At 43.5% G+C, this 19,998-nt stretch overlaps 1 protein-coding gene across 1 annotated transcript in view; it reads right to left on the reverse strand.

Moving 5' to 3' along the window:
* The window catches only part of LOC119661704 (oxysterol-binding protein-related protein 9), a 38,935-nt gene extending 23,065 nt beyond the window's left edge, over nucleotides 1-15,870 (reverse strand). The window contains exons 1-5 of the mRNA XM_038071155.1: nucleotides 15,626-15,870; nucleotides 700-828; nucleotides 417-626; nucleotides 281-358; nucleotides 61-211 (exon numbers count right to left, since the gene is read on the reverse strand). Coding sequence (XP_037927083.1) covers nucleotides 61-211; nucleotides 281-358; nucleotides 417-626; nucleotides 700-828; nucleotides 15,626-15,736 — 679 coding nt within the window. The 5' untranslated portion in view covers nucleotides 15,737-15,870. The remainder of the gene's footprint in view (nucleotides 1-60; nucleotides 212-280; nucleotides 359-416; nucleotides 627-699; nucleotides 829-15,625) is intronic.
* Nucleotides 15,871-19,998: the final 4,128 nt, after the last annotated feature.

Genomic DNA, 19,998 nt, shown 5'->3' on the forward strand with positions numbered 1-19,998 from the left:
AACGACCTAACTTAGTGCTATTACTTTAAATAACTAATCAAAATTTTATTAAAATCTTACCTTCATCCTCATCGTCTTCATCAGCGCTTTTATCTGCTTTATTATCTGAACTTTTGATACTTGGCCCTTGATAGAAACCATTGATTGGATGCGCTGTATTTTTGGCAATTTGTAACAAAACTATCGAGTGTTTGATATGATCCAACATTGACTAGAAAAACAAACAAAAAATTCGCTCCACATACTGAACTTATGACTTTTGTTCCCACAAAGCACTCACATTTGCATTATCCTGAATTGGTTTACACTTTGCTCTCTCATCTGGATCTTCCATTTCTAGAATTTTATTTTCAACTTTCTGAAATTGACGAGAACTTAGGGCTTGAATGAAAAATATAAATAGAAAGTTGGATTACACTCGTTTGTTCGATCATGAGTTGTAGATATGCATCAGCTTCGCTTACACGTCTGTCTAGTAATTCTAAATGAATAGAACGTTTTGATGAATTTTGTTGCATTGCACAACTACTACTTTGGCCATCCCATGCACGATTTCTCGTTACGTGACGTCTAATTGTATCTTCAAGTCTACGTACCCACTTCTCGCGTTCGTCGCTATCGCGAGCCTGCACAGAGTTTGAAATTATTATTAGAATTATGCTTTCGTTTGGTTATTCTCTTGAAATTATTAAGACATACTTGGAAGTGAAATGTTTTGTGATCAACTGTGATTGTGAATGTGTTATCTTCTTGATCCTCTATTCCTATTACGGCACCTTTCAGTCTGACACAACCACGACGGACACCTTTCATCATTTTTTCTTTGGACTGAAATTAAAAGTAGAAATTTAAATGAATTCAAAGAGTACTTCATGACTTGGAATTCGAGCAGGTTCACAGTACTATTGTGCGTTTTGGGCAATCAATTTACAAATTCCGAATTTTCATATGTCATTGTGGAAATAAATCATACGCTTGCAGAGAATCACACAAGATAGCTATCAGATACTCGTTTTTCTCCTTTAAAAGCTTCATGTAATCTGAATTTCGATACTTTTTCCTGAGTTTAGTAAATTAAATTTTAAAGATTTCCGCTTGCAGGTTCCAACGAATTTCAATATATTTTTAATGTGCTTCATCTTGAGTCTAAGGAATCCAGACAGCTCTGTGCTTCATCTTGAGTCTAAGGAATCCAGACAGCTCTTTGTGCGAAGCAAGCAGAGGTCGGAGTTTTGACGCCAAATCATCATCATCAACGGCGCAACAACCGGTATCCGGTCTAGGCCTGCCTTAATAAGGAACTTCAGACATCCCGGTTTTGCGCCGAGGTCCACCAATTCGATATCCCTAAAAGCTGTCTGGCGTCCTGGCCCACGCCATCGCTCCATCTTAGGCAGGGTCTGCATCGTCTTCTTTTTCTACCATAGATATTGCCCTTATAGACTTTCCGGGTGGGATCATTGACGCCAAATAACAGTGCCAATAGGTATTATTATTATTATTCAGTTAAGGGAAAGTCACACCGCGTCCTTAAAGAACTATTGTGCCCCTTTTGCTGTTTATAGTGTACCCATTGATCATACTATCTCAAGCAAGCCTATAACCGTCAGCTACTTTAGTATGTTCCCTACTTCCAGATCTTTCAACTTTGCATCTGGTATTAAGTTTTCTCCCAGATGCCTCGACCTACTTTGCACAAGTGCCGGACGCTGTCCCAGGACGTGTATAGAGGTTTCGTCATACTCCTCACAAAACCTGCAGGCAGTGTCCGTGGATATCTCTAGCTTCCCTAGGTGATAGTTTAGCCGACAGTGACCAGTGAGAATTCCCACTATGATTCGAAGGTTTTTTTGGTAAGGTTTAAGCAATCCTTTGTGCGCATGGGTTCGTATTCCCCAATAAGCACCCTGGATTGCTCCATCCTTGGTAGGCCCGCCCAGTATAGTTACCTCAACCGTTCCTCTTCATTTCTTAGAGTCATAACCATGAAACCGTTTCCGATTCCACAGAAGGGTTTTGGCCCGTGTAAAGGCGCCATTGCTCCCTTCTTGGCTAGTTCGTTCGCTGCCTCGTTGCCCTCCAACCCAGCATGGCCTGGAACCCAAAGTATCCAGACCTTGTTGGACGACCCGAGTGTATTCAGTCTCTCAAGGCATTCCCATACCAGTTTAGAGTTCACCTGGTTGTACCTAAGTTCCTAGATCGCTGCTTGGCTATTGGTGAGAATAGCTGTTCTGTTCCCTGTAGTTCCTTTGGAGATTAAAGGAGGCACATTTGTCTATGGCATATATTTCCGCCTGGAATATGCTAGTGTACCTGCCCATTGGCTCAAAGTACATTTTCCTTGGACCAATGACATCGGCACTCGCTCCCTCTGCTGTGAGGGATCCGTACACTGACGGATCAGTTGCTGGTTTAAGCCGTATGTCGCAGCCACGCTCTCCCAGTTTGCCTTGTTACTCCAAACTTCTTACCGAAGTGAAATCTTGTTGTCATGTTATCCGTTGGTATCAGTAATTCGGGATACCGCCTAGAAAGAATATCAATCTTCCTTCGGTTTAGGCAGCTCTCCGTCTCACGGATACTCCCGGACATTCTGAATATAGCCCTCCTTGCCTGCATCTGTAAGTGCAAATAGACAGGGGTTAATCTCAGAAGAACCTCCTGGGATGCCGTTGGGCATGTCCTCATTGCCCCACTGATACGCACGCAAGCCAGTCTTTGGAGCTTATGTAATTCCCTAGCTTGTGTGCTGAGTTCGGTTCTTTCTGCCCAGGTTACCGCTCCATAGGTAATCATTGGCCTTACTATTGCCGTATATATCCAAAGTAGTATCTTCAGGCTGCAACCCCATTTTTTTTGCTGCTATGGATCTACAAGCCATCAGAGCCCTCGTGGCTTTCCGACATGTGTCTTCCAGAGTAATTTTTGGTCTAGCGTAATTCCCAAATATTTGACTTCTGTTTCTCTTTTCACCTCCACATCATGTAATCTTGTGGCTCTCAGGTGATCAAGCTTATGCCTCCTAGTGAATGGTACTATGGTGATTTTGGCTGGGTTGATCCGCCAATAGGTAAGCGCATTGGTCTATTTCTCCAAAGAAGCTATAGGAAGTAGAACATTGCAATCCTACTTGCAGACAGGCGGCCATCAAGTTGTTCAAATCCAACCAAATGAACTCCAAAGTTATCTAGGAACCTTCTGACAAGTTAAATACGCTCGGCTTATACATTATTCTAAACTGGACGCCCTGGGTGCTAGGTTATATTAGGAAAGAATGCGATGAAGCGACAGACGAATTAGCAAAAAAGGAGCAGAAATGTCGCTTTATAGACCAACATCATTTTGTAGGATTGGGTAGGGTTTTTTGTAGATTATGTGGGAGAGGCAATGGTGCATAGTAGCGAAATAAACTGGAAGCATATTAATACCATACGAACGGCTAAAACATCTAGAAATAGGCCAGATTCTAAAATGTTCGTTAGTTATAGGACTGATCGATAGAGTTGTGACAGACACAATAGAACCATTATGCGTTTTGAGCTGGGGTTTAAATACATACCCAAGGTCTGTCTTGTTGTTCTAACAGGCGACTAAAAGGAATAAAGATTTATGGACTAGCAACCTAAAAATTTTGAAACTTTTCCGCTACTGAGACGGCAACAACGCCTCGGATAAGAATTGACCTAACACTACGCCCCGCCCCTTAACTATTAACAAAGTTTTACGATTGGCTTCTGGAACCCAGAATATTCACTTTCTCCAATTTGAGCGAGCATTCCGACGATATAAGCTGGGCATTTTGGGCCTAAGTCAAGTAAGATGGTGGGATTCTTTAGAGTTCTATTCTTCTTCTCGCAGCGTTGTGGCTTTGTACTCTAGGAAGCCTAGTGGTAGTAGATGCAAATCTGGACTATAGCTGATGGCTACCTCAAAGCGCGCTCTCATGATTAGGAATCCGTTTTCCGACAGGATCTTGACTGTGGGATTCAAGTCCAAGTTAACGAGCACCATAATTGGGTGGTGCTACGCAACAATATAGGGGATAAGGATGCTATTTATAGCGATTGCACGTAGTTCAGCTTCGTTAGGGTGATATTGTGATCGTTATTGATGTATAACATGTGATGAGAAGACATGGTCTTAGTAACCGTAGCAACAATGGTGAAACGTTTGTAGGTTTCTGCCTGCCATTTTCATCGCCCCAACACCGGTCAACATTGCTTGAGTACAGGGGCTGCCACATTGGGTTCCGTGTGCTTGGTAACGAATATCTAATTAGATCGATCATATCGTGATCAGCAAGATATTTAGGACTTTTCTTTTGAATAGCCGTAAAAAGGGGTGTTGGTTTCGAACTCGAAAAGCACCTTCGCTTGAGAGTAGCTATTACGTCTGCTCGCAAGGGAGGGTCAGTCCCTCAATATGGGCCGTATCTACGATCCGGCTGTCTTCCAGCAGTGATCAAATTTTTCCTGCTGCGCGAATGACACAAACTGTAAGTATTTCGCGGCAGGATATTGATACTACGCTTTAATCAAAAATGTCTTTACCTTTGACGCCCTAAAAGTCGTTACAAGACCTGCACTTGGAGGCTGATTGATGAACGTACGAAGCGGAAAGTTCTGTTTATGATTATGAGCGGACGTGAGTTCTTTTGTCGAAGTAAAGCACGAGAAGTACAGAGTAGCGTACACCATGATGAAAGGAATTGTGGTTAGAGAAGCCGAAGCTGCTGCAAATACCCACGGTTCTGCTACCGTAGATCGCATCATGAAAGAGCTTGAAGGTTTTCGTAATCCTTAGGTTTCGTAGGTTTCTCATCCACGATGATGGACAGTTGAAGATGTAGAAGCAGCACTTCACCACGATTCGCAATTGTATAACATTTGCTGAAATTCCACTCCATGTAGCATGCGTGATATGGCAATCTGAGGATTAGGACACCCGTCTTGATTGCGACAAGTGGAGGCTTATTTCTATTTGTTTTTATCCTAGCACTAATCAAGGAACACCTTGAAAACTTGATTGAAAGAAATTGTTTATGCTCTGTATCCTGCTACTGACCGCATTAGCACCTTTCGATTCATTACGAAGGAATGGACGTAATTTCGATCACCGCTTCATCTGCTCCCCATCGATTCTGGGAAAACTTTTTACAACATGAACAGAAATTTATATGGAATGCTCTATGCAGGGGGGCTATTTCGGAGGTAATATTTCAGAGGAATTTGGAGTTGACGTCAGGGTAGCATCTTATCACCGATGCTTCATCTCCTCGTAATCAGCGACGTTCTTCAGGCTGGCTTAGCTGGGGGACTAGAGAGTTTAATGCACGGTGTGATATTTCCTCGAACTCTTCGACCACGCTAATGACATTTGCTTACTCTCCCATCGAGTCGTGGACCTTTGCCAAAAGACTCTAAATTTGAAGCAGGCAAGCAGCAAGAAAATAAACAGCAACAAAACCAAGGTCCTCAGTCTGACTGGGCAGGAAGGATACACCTTCCTATTGGCATTAATGGACAGTCCTCGTGTGGTTGTGACGTAATTATTTCGGAAAGTAATTTTATTGCATCTATTTTTTTTGTAATATATGAAGGTAACTTCTAGAGAAGTTGTTTGTTACCATATGGCTACATCGGTATTTGAAGGTGCTTGCAAGTGTAGTCAATTATTGTGACGATTTAGATTGCAGATATGAGTCGGCAGGGATTAATTGACGAGGAAATACGGATGGAGATTTTTGGTGATGAGTCCGAAGAAGAATCTGACTGCGTGGAAGAAGATATGCATTCGATGTAGGTGTCGGCAATCCGCAATAGTATTGAGAGGGAAATATCGGGCAGTGATGATGCTATTGGAGACGTCGAGCGACATATTATAGAAATCGGTTTGTTTATTTTGATAATTTATTTAGATGGGAATGGTTTAAACATTTTTTGATTTCAGAAAGTCCTTCGCGAAAGGATTTGCTTGTCGATGATAAGGTAGAAAAAGAGGCTGGACCGTCAGGATATGAATTTCGTGCTAATCGTAGGAATACACGCTGCCGATAGCGTTTCCTACAACCAGTCCCATTTTCAACGCGATCTTAGGATCTTAGTCGAGTTGGCAACACCACTGCATTACTGAGCGATTTTTCGACCAAGAAATTTTCGCAATTTTAATTTTGCAGAGAAACCTCTACTCGATTCAGAAAGACTTAGGGAAAGATTTGAATATGAGAGTAAAAAAAGGGCATTTATTGGAATCAAGACTGAGGAGCATTGTGAAGGTTCCTTCAAACAAAATGTACTGGGCTCATTCAACCAGAATTGCAACTATGGCGGATATAATGGGCAGGAATAGATTCGAAACCATCGAATCGAACTTCCATTTGAATGACAATACCCAAATGAAACCAAAGACAGATCCAGATCAAGACAAGCTGTTTAAAGTTCGTCCGTTTGTAGAAAAATGCAAAACAAATTTTGCGAAAATCCCACCGAAAGAGCATAAATCGATCAATGGAAGTGTTGATTCCATCGAAAAGCCGTACTTCCAATATCCATTACATAAAAAGTAAACCTCATAAATGGGGAATTAAAATGTTTGCTCGTTGTGGATCAGATGGGACCAAGTATGATTTTGAGATTTATACCGGGAACAATCAAGGAAAAGTAAGATTTGGGAATCAGTGGCGATATTGTCATCAAACTTTGTTCCCGGTAAAAATTTCAAAATTTAGACAGACAATTGGTTTTCCTTCTTCAAGCTTGCAGTCGCTTTGAAAGAAAAAGGATTCTTAACCGTTGGTTCAGTACGACCTAACCAAAAGTGATGCTGTAATGAAGAAAAAGGGTCGTGGTGCCCGTGATTACAGGACCGAAGCAAACCAAAATATATTGGCTGTAAAATGGTACGACAACAAAGCCGTGCATTTGATTTCAACATTTGTTGGCATCGAACCTATGGATACCGTTCGGAGGTGGTCATCCTTCCAAAAGGAATATATTCAGATTCAGCAACAACGGACGGTGGAAGAGTACAACAAAAACTTGGGCGACATGCTAGCAGCACTGTACCGTACGCACTGTACTGGATATAGGAACCAAACGCTATTACATAAGGATATTTTTCGCATTGCTAGACGATTGGCTTATTTATCGGTGTGTTTAAAGGAAAATTGAAAATACTCTTATCTACTGCTCGTTCCTTCGCACACCAGAAGAGCTTCGTCTTAGCACATGAAGAGGTTCATCGAGGGAGCAAAGTCCTTTAGTCGTGCTTGCTCCAAAAAGAGTTTTAGTTCCTCCAATTGAAGATGTACGTTATGATAACATCGGAAATTATACAATTTCCAACTGGAAAAAAGAAGTCGTTGTAAAAATTACAAAAATTAAGTACCTCTTTCGAAAATTAAACCCGTGAAATGTAATGTAGATCTCTGTGTATCAAACAAAAAAGACTGCTTTCTAAATTATTATGTAAAACAGTAATATTAACCACTTCAAAAATGATTCTATAAATATTTTTTTCTCTTGAAATCCCGTTGTAACCATATGGCTACATATCCTTTCCTCCTAGAGAATTAAATTCCAATACTTGGGATAGAAAGGGTTAACAGCACTCATTCATTTCATTCATTTTTGGGAGCGGGCAGAGAGAAAATGAAAGGATACTGATTGCAGGCTCAGCATTCATACTAGTGGATGCGAGGCGCCCTAGTTGAACACCACAACACCACGCTTGAGCCCACAAGGAGCTCTGCTAGCGATTTGGATAGAACTGCAACCACCATGAAACTCTCACAAAGGATTAACCAGAAATAACCGGACTGAGAGCACATCTTCCAGAAATTCTCCTAAAGCATATGTGTTCAGAGGCTCATCCCATGGTACCAGATACCCTCTACCGAAGCTGCGTGTCAAAAGCAGCGTCAGGTCTAATCGTTCTCCTCGAGTACATGGGGAGTGAAACTGGCAGTGGATAGGTAACATATGGAAAGAGGCGAGACTACACCATCAAATGGAATTCACTATCCCAGGATGGCCGGCGAATAGGTCTCCCTCCAAGGACATGGAGTAGAATAGCGAAGGAAGAAGCAAATTTTTCAGATTGTCGTGGGGTAAGCTGAAGAATGTTGCCAGGGACCGACAGCGATGGCCCGCAGGTGTGATTGATGCACTAACATGGGGATTTATGATAAACATTTATAATTTATAGTGAACAAAAATATTACCGATAGATTTGTTTACAAGTGAACGTGCTTTAAATAATTTCTTATCACTTTGTGTTTGTACCCGTTTTCTTTATGCCCCGCTGTTGTAAGCTTATCATTTGCACAGCATTAAGTGAGATAACGGAACTGAAACTTGATTTCAATCAAATCAAATAAGAAAAACATAACAATACGAAAAAAAGACTTGATTAATTAATGAAATTTATGAGGAGCGGCGGATAAGTTCATAGCGATGATTCGTAATCTCCCTGCCTATAACACTCATTGTTGGCATAAATAACGGCTTCTTTTTTGTTTGGTTCATTAACAGTTATCCCTGGAACAAGCCAGAAAACGTATGTCAACAGAAACTCGAAATTTGGTAATTGTGAACTTCGTGGTTTCTGGGGGATTCTGCACCTTTATATACACTGGCGAAAACGTTAGCTCGGCTATTTTTTGAATACAAGTCGGGAAACCGGCAGCTGAAGAGCTTCAGGTATAAAAGGTTTTGTATATTTCTTTTATAAAAACATTTGAGTAGACATATGTCACATTAGTACCTAGCACATAAAATATGTATATATTATGTGAGAATATCCAGAATATCTTTGTTATTAATAGTGCGATTTCCACTAGGTAGGATCAGGGTCTATGCTATAGCCTACATTGCTGCAAAATTTCATGATTCTAGGATGAACTTAAGAGGGGTTTTGCAGTCAATTACAAAAATTATAATAATATATTATTAACTTTGTTTGAAGAGATATCGGTATGGAGGGTATAGGGATTGGATTGGACATTGTCAAATGTCAAAACTAGAACCGGCTTAGGAAAGTACTCATCGAGACCTTTCATTTGATAGCTCACATGACTATAGTTGTTGAAAAAAATTTACACCCCCCTTTTGCATGTATGCGGACCACTCCCCCTTAAATTGCGCGACTTCGAAATATAGTCTGGATTTTGTATAGATACATCACTGTGATTTTTTTTCAGTTTTTTCGGTTGGATAGGTTCTGAAAACGGGACCTATTTTACTTTTGGGACACACATTTTGAGTCCTCACTCCCTTGCTTTTCATCTAATACTAATACTTCACCTAATACAGATACTAATTGTGAGCCCTTTCATTTGATAGCCCACATTACCATATTCTGCCATGAAAGAATATGGCCGACAAAATTATTAAGGCTGACCCTGACCAATATGTGAGACTAGATAAAAGCGATAGGACCACTCTCAAGACCTTTCACTGTCAACAACAGTCTATGACAAGGGGATGCTCTAAATATCGTACATCCTTTTTAACCTGGCCTTGGAAAATTTGATCTGCGACGCTGATGTGAATCCCTGAGACTACCCTCTCCATGTCCACTCAACTGCAACACGCTCATGGCTATAATGGGAAGGACATTCCGAAATGTGCAAACTGTTTTGATCCAGATCGAGCAGGCAGAGATTAAGGCAAGCCGAAGTAATATACATGATGTCAGCGTCAGTGTGGAGAAGCGATACCAGACACCCAAGAGTGCGGCAACCACGAAGCCGAAAAAACAGAAATATCTTAAGTACACATCAACATCTGCTTGAGTACACAACATCTGTTCCCGTGCCTTGGCTTCGGCAATAGTCGCGGCTCCGCCACCCAAATTATTTTAAGTTTATGCGTCGCAACTATAGTCGTCGCCGACAAAAAGTGTTGATTAATCGCGCACGACCAAGGAGATAGCATGGATACGCCAGCAAGCACGAATCCATACTACCGCGCAGCGTTGTCCGAGCTGCTGAATCGAGCGGCGTTGAAGGAGGTTTCGCAGGAGACAATCCAATCCGCATTGTGATTTTATCTATCGAGTCCAACGAAAAATCCGTGGCTTCCTTGGACTTACAGGCATTCGGAGCACCGCTTGCTCGTTTCTTGTGGATTGTCCACGTCGACAAACGAGAGTTTTATTCAATCTCACCCACTTGGCTTCTGCAGTGTGCGTAAAGTTCTACGATTCGAGATGTGAGCGTCCTAATTGGGTCATCGAAACTTGGCGTAGAAATTCCAATATGTATTGTTCGGAAAACACGATTACGCATCTGCCTTGTTCGTTTGCTATATAACGACCTAGTTGGGCGCTCCTCGCATACCCCTACTCCAAGCAGGTTCAGTGTCCGACCATTGAATTGAATATTGAAATCAAATCCCGGAAATTAGATCACCCGCCTTTGACCCCGTGCTAGAAGATCAGGCGGAAAATTGGGTTGCTCTGCAATCAGCGACGATGAGAAGACAACGACCGTAGATGCTCCCCTGCGACCAGGGTTCATAGATTAAGCACAGTTATAGTTTAAATTTCACTTTTTTCTGCTATTTCATTCATTTACTATATCATTATTGATGTAAAATATGTTAGGCGGAAAGATTCGGTGCTACCTTTCTTTTGACCGGGTTCGTGGTCTAGGTTGTTTTTGCGTCCGTATTCTTTCAGTTTCTCTTGATGTGACGTCAGGCCGCTGCTAGGGATGCCGAGTCGATGGAAAATCGGAGTACTTGGAGTTCCCCCTCCCTATTAAGGCAGGCTTAGATGGCTATCGGTTGTTGCACCTTTAATCATCATCCTGGCCCTTATTTCTAGGCTTTTGGGAGGTAACCACGTGCGAGACTGGAAGCCCCAAGACGATAATAAAAAGAACAGACTTTTATGGTATACTAGGGAAAGAAATTATGGGAATCAGGCGAGATGGAAAAGAGGCAAGGAAAATTTCCTTTGTGAAGAAAAGGCGCTTAACTCGCAACTTAGACGAAGAAGTCAAGTATGATATAACTCATCATCATCATCAACGCGCAACAACCAGTATCCGATCTAGGCCTGCCTTAATAAAAAACTCCAGATATCCCGGTTTTACGCTGAGGTTCACCAATTCGATATCCATAAAAGCTGTCAGTCGTCCTGGCCTACTCCATCGTCTTTTTTTTCGACCATAGATAGACGCTTATAAAGTTTTCGTGCTGAATCATCCAAACCCACCGCAACCGAGCCGGATTTTATCCACAACCTGACGGTCATGGTATCGCTCATAGGTGGCTCATAGGCTACGGAATGTAGCGAGCTGAAAATTCTTCGGAGGAGTAATCTCTCGAACGCGGCCAAGAGTTTTTTTTTCTTGCCAAGAACCCAAGTCTCCGATGAATACATGAGGACTGTCAAGATCGTTGTCTTTGACATTATAATGAGACGTTTCGAGCGGAGAAGTTTTTGTAAGCTAAAATAGACTCTGTTGGCAGCCAACAACCATGCGCAGATTTCATCATCATGGCTGTGATTTTCGATCCCAGATAGGAGAAATTTTCAACGGTCTCAAAGTTCTAGTCTCCTATTTTCATTGTTTTCGTTTGACCAGCGCGATTCGATGTTGTTCGTACTTTCGGTTTTGGCGCCGCCGTTGCCACCATGTAGTTCATCTTGCTTTCATTAATGTGCAGCCCAAGATCTGGATGAAGGTAGACTGTACATCTCGGGTAGTTCTTTGCATAATGTCAATATCGTAAGCGTAGGCCATAGTTGGGTGGACTTGAAGAGGATGATGCCTCTTGCATTAACATCTGCATCGCGGATCACCTTTTCCAGGACTAGGTTAAAGAGGACATATGATAGGGCATCCCCTTGTTTCAGACCGTTGTTGATGTCGAATTGTCTCGAGAGTGCTCCTACTACTTTTATCTGGCTTCGCACTTGGGTCAGGGTCAGCGAGATATCTTATAGATGCTGCACTGCGTGATATCTCCTTTTTTACTACTCTCCAAGTATACCTGGAGAGTAGTAAAAAAAACCAGTTCAGGGAATGATTTTCTCTCTAACCGGCAACCATAAAAGAAATTCAAGTACTTTCCAAAAATTCACTTGCGAAGATGGGGGCGGCAATGGTCCTTTTTATTAAGGTTTTGTGTAAAACAAAGCCTTATTAAAATTGATTCACTGTCCGTCTGTCACATGCACTTTTCTGCAAAACGGCTAAACCGATCCGAACGAAATTTTGTAACCATCAAATCCCACGCATACAGTGAGTGACATAAATTTAGGTGGAGTTTGAAGGGGGGCTCCCCATACATGTAAAGGGGGGATATAAACATTTTTTTCATCGAATATATTCGTATAAGATGAAAGGTCACATAAAAGGTCTCGATTAATACTTTGCGAAACTGATATTAGTCTTGGCGTGAATTGCAAAGTGCGCGAGTGAGGAGTCAAAATGTATGCACTTGTGTGAGACAGGACTCATTTTCGGAAACTACCCAATCAAAAAATCCGAAAAAATCAAGAAAGTGCGCTTAGATAAAATCTAGGCCTCAAAATATGTCTCATTCCGATATCTGCTCAAAAAACTTACTTATAGTATGTTACCAACTTTTCGAGCTTTACTAAAAAACCCCCTTTAGTTTATCCTACGAGTACCGGGATAGAGGACAGTCTCGTGCAAACACATGCCACGTTTTATGGAAATCCGACTGATTGTGTAAAACAAAACCTTACTAAAATCGGTTTACTGTTTGTCTGTATCAAATGAAAGGTCTCGGTTAGTACTTTCCGAAGCTTATCTTAATTCATTCAGCATTCGTTGGAAAAGCTTCGAGTTCGGGGTCGAAAGTGATCATTTATTTAACGGGGCCATTCTCCGAAATTTCCCAACCGAAACCAAGAGGCCGCCAATATATGGTGGCTAGGTTTCCATACCGATAATAGTATATTACTATAATTTTCAGTAATTGGCTGCAGGACCCTCCTTAAGTTCATCCAAGCACCACGAAGCAATGTAGGTTATAATATAGAGCTTGATCGTACCAAATTTGGTGGAAATCGCACTATTACTAACAAAGTTATGTCAACTTTGTAACGTAGCGTTGTAACTTCTTTGGAAATTCAGGATTTTGAATGGCAATATCACCCGAAAGTGGATATTCTCACATAATATATCAATATATTACGTGTTAGGTACTAATGGAAGAAATTCACACTCAAATGTCTTTACAAAAGAAATACACAAAACCTCTCATACCTGAAGCGTCCAGCTTCCGGTTTCCCGACTTGTTTATATCTGTTGTAGGTTAAATTCTTTGCATTTGCTAATAATATTAAATTCAGAGTGTGAACCGTATGAGGTTGACCCATTATCAATACACGGCTTTCCATCAAATGATTTATATAAATCGCTTTCTAGAAAATAGAGGGGAATGGGATTTTTAGCTATGTGACACGGAGCTGTCATGCACTCGTCGCTCCTCACATCTTATTCTTTCTCTTCAGCCTTTATCCCGTTCACAAGCGGGGTCGGCTCGTCGAACGATTTCACCATTTTATTTTATCAAATGCCTGATTTGGATGTAATTGCGAGTCTTGAATCCCCAGCCAGTGTATCAAGCCACCGTTGTTTCGGCCGGCATTTTGGTCGCTTACCACTGATTTCGATGTTCAGACTGATCTTGGCAAGCAAATTCTCGTTAGCGTGAATTACGTGACCATACCATTGAAATTGCCTCACTCGCAGTTTTTCCACGATGGAAGCAACCCCATATCGATCGCGGATATCCCCATTTTGGATGTGATCAAAGCGTTTCCCGCCGCTAGTCCAATGCAGCATCTTCGTCTCCATTACTGCAAAACGCCGGTCATTGTCTTTTATAGTCAGCCAACACTCAGAACTATAGAGAACGGCAGACGGATGACATTGCGGTAAATTTTAGATTTGAGACATTCGCTGATACGTGGATCTCAAAGAACACCAGTTGTGGAATGCCCCTCCATCCAGGTTGCGTTAATGCATGAAGCAATTTCATTACACAATTCTCCATTGACTGATAGCATTGACTCTAGATATTTAAATTGCTCAGTTTTGGACAGCTTACTGCCATTGACAGAACTGAGCGATTTAAATGCCTCGAGTCTTCTCACATAGGGAAACACAAAACCTTCTATACCTGAAGTGTCAAGCTTCCGGTTTCGCGACTTGTTTGAGAATGTTCAAAGGTAACATCGAGCTTTGCCAGCCATGAAGGTGTAATGCCATAAAAGTAATAGAAACCAATCCACCTGCTTCCAAATGTGGGTCACTATTCGGCTGGTCTTAGCAATTCCATTCCAATTAACGACGTAGCCCTGGATAAATTATTCCAATTTTTAGCAGAGATCTACCAACTGCACGATGCAGTCCTTCAATTCTATTTCTATTAAAGCTTCTTGGATGGTCTTAGCGTGGATTTTATTTATCACTTCTGGAGTGAATCTTTTTTTATACAAAGGAGGAAAGTGCTCAAATTATTATTGCTTGATCAGAGAATTGCATGCATGGCTAGACGCCCTAAATTCCAAACTTGGAAGCCAGGCAGTAAACCAGGGCAACAAACGACCTAGGATTTAACCTTTGGACGCTGATAAGATGGTGTTGGTCGTCAAGAGAAGCCCCGGTATACAAAGTTGCACGCCAAGTCTGGTGCACTTTGCATTGCGCTAATTCCCAGTGAAAATGCTTTTTCGCAGCTGCAACAATTCGAACCCCATTGAAGACTAATATGGAATAAATTATTTGACGAGTGGATAACTTGTAATTTGCTTTATCATGACGGCTAATTAATCTGAATCGGTTGATTAGTACGACACACTTCCAAGTGATTCACTTGATGCTATTATGATTTCAGAGGAAGGGGCGCGGGCAGTCAAATGACGGACGGCAAACGACAGGAAGGCATCATTGTGTAATCAAGTCCAATGAAAGGGCGAATGCCGTCTTCGTGCCAAATGGCCCATTTGTCTAATGCGGTGAGAAAATGCGCTAACGTTCTCTCCCTGACCTTCCCAAGACTACCCACCCCACTGGGCCTGCACAGAATGATCACCGTAGCTAGGAGGAGAGTTCAATAAGGCGCGTTACTCATTTAGGAGTGCTAAATTTAGGCTTATGAGTGACCATTCAAACGGGGCGCGGAGTTATCAGGCCGGAGCCGCGGCTTATTTGTCTAGACACGTACCAGACGGGGGAGGAAGTGTTCGAACGGATACAATGACAGTGTTCAAGGGGTTAAATTTGCAGTGATGTAACACAGCTCCATGACCGTTGCCGTGCAGAGTTGGTCAACGGAAGAATCTTCTTCCGAACAAATGTTTGCTTATACCTGGCAGGTGACAGTCGCACTACAACCTTCAGGTGAAATGTCAGAACGGCGCAGAGTAGCTGCCGCGGTTCGGGATTTATCTAATCTTTGTTTGAACACGAACCACATGACCAGCTTTCTTTAAATCTTCGGGGTCTGGCTCATCCATTTAAGCTGCACAGCGGTCGGGGGGGAGTCGCCAAAAATCATTGAGGACAGTCGACGACCGGTGACTTCATCATGCAAATAAGCGGAGCCAGGGCGGCCCTGGCCCCAACGACACTCACTGTGTAGTACGAGAGGAGTCCAGCGTTCTCGTCCAGCACAAACCAGCGATACTGCCACCCCTTCATCACGTTCGTCCACTTGTTTAACGTTCCTTCGAGCATTGTAGACATTTCGAACTGCGCCAGACTCTCTAACTTGGCGAAAATTTAACGCGAAACACGAAAATTTACCGCCCGAAACACCAAAACCACAACACGGCCAAAAAGGTCTCCGAGCGGAACTAAATTTTGAAGTAATGCAATGCGAAGTTGTCGATAAATCCAATTGGGTTCGGAATGATATGACAATGGAACATTTGACATTTCATGGTGGGTTTTATGAACTACAAGAATGTGGAACAAAGGCAAAGGTTTAAGGAATAGATGTTGAACGGATTGAGTCCACACTTATGACTGTGCGTCTTAGATACATTTTACAATGGTCTGGGCGTGAGCCAACGAAATAAGAATGTGGCGATGATGCAGATTCTCCAGTAAATAATAACCGCGGAACGCTAGCTAAAGTAGAACAGCAATTAATTTTATTTACATAACATGCTGCTCTCAAGTTCAGATAAAGGAATTATGTGTAGGTCCTAAATTATATCTGCGCTATCTGAAAGAAGTCCTGGAACAGGGAGAGACCCTAAGAAGGCTCAGGATACAAATAAGCCTTCAATAGCGAACTCGAGAAGATTACTAAAGACTTTATCTTCGGCCAGGGGGTCAAGCAGTGCACTGCAGGATAGACTGATGCGGAACATAGCTCCCTGAGGCCAACCTATCTTTCTCTAAGGATGAACTGTCTCTCCTCTGGGACGGTGTGTGCCTTTTCAGGGGCCAAGCCTCTCGTCTACCAAGACCGTTAGTGAGCGGTGATAGCCACACCCTGTACGAGGTGACCCTACTATTAACAAAACGCTACGGATCTAGACTCCAGATCCAGATCCAGGGTGTCATGCGAACCGTGCCCATTGGATAGTTTGCAGTCGGGGGTAACTGACTGTATTCAAACGGAGCCTCACTGATATCTGGTCGCCTCAGTGAGTAAGTTAGATCTTACCGTGTTACGGGGGGCTATGGCACGGCGGACCAAAAACAAAAACCAAAAAAGCCGGGCCCCGTACCGCACCAAAACTGGTTAATCAGGCGGAGGCACGTCTCCGAATTACTGAAAGCCAGAGGACTACACTCAAGAAGGGAGAAGTTGGGACGTCAGGCAGTGGATCCAAGGTGAGCATTGGTATACTGCGTGGACTACAGCCAACGAACACCACTGCTCAAAGAGCAGGGACCAGCAAAAGCACGTCTGAGATAAATATAACAGACGTCAGGAAGGAGACAGGTCTCAGTGGCGCCGGGGTTAAATGGTACCTGCGCTATCTGAAGGAAGGCCTGAAACCAGAAGAGGCCCTTAAGAAGGCTCAGGACAGACCTAAGCCATCTCTACCGGAGCCGAGAAAGCGGGGAGCAGCAGAGATCAGCCCGCATGAAGGGAATGCTTCCAAAAAACCCAGACCTGAACCCACGGGAGGAGAAAACCCCGGCAGGTCAGGAGTGAAGGCAGGACCCAGGAAGCCCGACATTAGCTATGCCAATGCGGTCAAGGGCATTCGACTGGCCATACTGCCAAAAAGGTTTCCCGAACAAATAGTCACTCGGGAGGAACAGGAAATCATTGAGGAACTTGTCGTCAAGCAGATGATCAAGGGTTGGACGTCGAAACTGGTGTTCACCGGGATATGCTTTCGACCAGGCCTTATACCTGTGGACTGCGCGACGGAAGGTACCGCAGAATGGGTTAGAACCATAATTCCTAGATTGCCAGGCTGGGAAGGGGTGGAACTGTCAACATGTGCTGGAGATGATATACCAGGAGCCCATATGGTGACAGTTTTTCTCCCAAAGGCTGCGGCAATAGTAACAGAAGACCTTATGAGACTCCTAATTGCTCAGAACGAAGATCTCCATACTCGACTATGGAGAGTCTTCAGAAGCAAGGTGGAGGGAAAGGGTAAACTCCTCACGATCGGGGTAGATGACCGATCCCTGGAGGCAATTAAAGGTCGGAGTTGTCATATCAACTACCGATTTGGCAACATACCCGTGCATGTGCACAAGGAAAAGCCAAGGAAAAAGACCCCGGAGGAGGCATCGGGTCCCTGAAGAAGTCGCGGAAGCCATAGAGGCGGAAAGAACTGGATCAACCAGGGAAATAGACCTGCTGCCCAGTGAAGAGCAGAAGCTGGACGACCTAGACCTAGGACTCCTAGGGCTCGGGGTGGACAGCGACGCGCAGGAAAGCGCCATGTCGGAGGAGGAGGGTGACACTCCGACAGTGGAGAAGAGCTCCAAACAATAACGGAGCCAATGGCCAGCACTAAGATAGCCCAGATAAACCTCCACCATGCGAGAGCTGCATCTGCAGTGATTGCAAGGGCAAATTCCAAGGAGAACATTGGAATAGTGCTGGCTCCGGAGTCCTGGGTGTACCGGGGGCAGATTCGCGGTCTGCAAGGAGGAGACATGTAGGTAATTTGGGACTCCTCTTGTGAAAAACCAAGAGCTTGCATAATTCTCAAACGTAATTTAAAATACATATGTCTTTCAGAGTTTTTAACCGGGGACCTTGTGGCTATCCAAGTCTCATTGGAAGCCGGGAGGAGCACTTGAGAGGTAGATGTAGCATCGGGATACTTCCCAGGAGACGAGAGCCGGGTTCCACCGGAACAAGTCGCAAAGCTGACGGAGTATTGCGAGGAGAGGGTGTTACCACTTCTTCTCGGCTGCGATGCCAACGCCCACCACGAAGTGTGGGGAAGCAGCGACACTAATCGTAGAGGTGAGTACCTTCTCGAATTTATTCTTAGTAATAAGTTAGAAATATACAACGTAGGGAACACTCCAACATTTGTGACCAGCACCAGACAAGAGGTACTAGATATAACTCTAGGAAATACCCTAATGAACGGGATGGTCAGCAATTGGAGGGTGTCGGATGAACCCTCAATGTCTGATCACAGGATAATCAGATTCGACATTGAGGGTAACTCCGAAATAAAAAGAATAATAAGGAATCCCAAGAGAACGGATTGGGAATTCTACGCAACGCACTTGAGCAACAACATTGCCCACCTTCAAGGGGGCGGTGACATCAGGAGCGAACTGGAACTAGAAACAGTGGTGGAAAACCTCAAAACAGTTCTCATTGACGCATATGGGACCAGGTGTCCAACTAAGCCAGTTAAGTCATCAAGGGATATACCATGGTGGAATAGGAACCTGGCCAGAATAAGAACGGAGGTATGAAAACTCTTTAACCGGGGAAAACGAACCGGGGACTGGCGGAGGTATAAAAATGCACTGACTGCGTATAGCAACGCGATCAGGGAAGCGAAACGGAACAGCTTTAGGGAATTCTGTGAAGGGATTGAACAGATCACAGAAGCAACCAGGCTGCACAAGGCTGTAGCAAAGACGGGGGAATATTCTTTGTCTGCTTGAAAAAGGAAGATGGGACATTCACCGAGAATGAGGAGGACAGGGTACACCTGCTTCTCAGAACTCATTTCCCGGGGTCCTACCCCTCGGCGGCAGGCGACAATAATCTGCCTGACACCCCAACAACGAATAAAAGGGGAAGGAAAGAGAGCTGGAAACTAGCAAAAGAGGTATGCTCAGAAGCTTGGCTAAGATGGGCAGTGGGAACTTTTCAACCAACGAAATCTCCCGGAGTAGATGGCATTTTCCCAGCACTTATCCAGAGAGGCCTAGGAATTATCTTAGAGTCTCTTCTGAGGGTGGTAAGGGGGAGCATAGCACTGGGTTACATACCAAGGGCATGGAGACGGGCAAAAGTGGTCTTTATTCCGAAGGCGGGTAAAAAGGATCCTTTTCACCCTAAATCTTTCAGACCAATCTGCCTAACATCGTTCGTACTCAAAACGGTGGAGAAGGTCATAGAAAACTATATTAGAACTAACGTTCTAAAGCGTAATCCCCTACATCACTGTCAACACGCTTACCGGGCAGGAAGGTCAACTCAAACTGCTCTGTATCAGCTGACAGAGGTACTACGGGACGCCATAGAAACAAAAGAAATTGCACTGTGCGCGTTTTTGGATATCGAAGGAGCATTCGATAACACATCGCACACAGAGATACAGGATGCCCTGAGCCGCAAAGGAGTGGGAAACACCCTGGCACTCTGGATGGGCAAAATGCTAGAAAGCAGACAAATAGAGGTACAAACAGGTACAAATTCTATTATCATGAACACCACTCAAGGCTGTCCACAGGGTGGAGTACTATCGCCGCTGATGTGGAGTATGGTAGTGGATGAACTCCTGGACGTGTTAACTAATACTGGAATACAAGTCCAGGGCTACGCGGAC

This window comes from Hermetia illucens, chromosome 1 (genome assembly GCF_905115235.1).
Source record: "Hermetia illucens chromosome 1, iHerIll2.2.curated.20191125, whole genome shotgun sequence".
In the NCBI taxonomy this organism is placed as follows: Eukaryota; Metazoa; Arthropoda; class Insecta; order Diptera; family Stratiomyidae; genus Hermetia; species Hermetia illucens.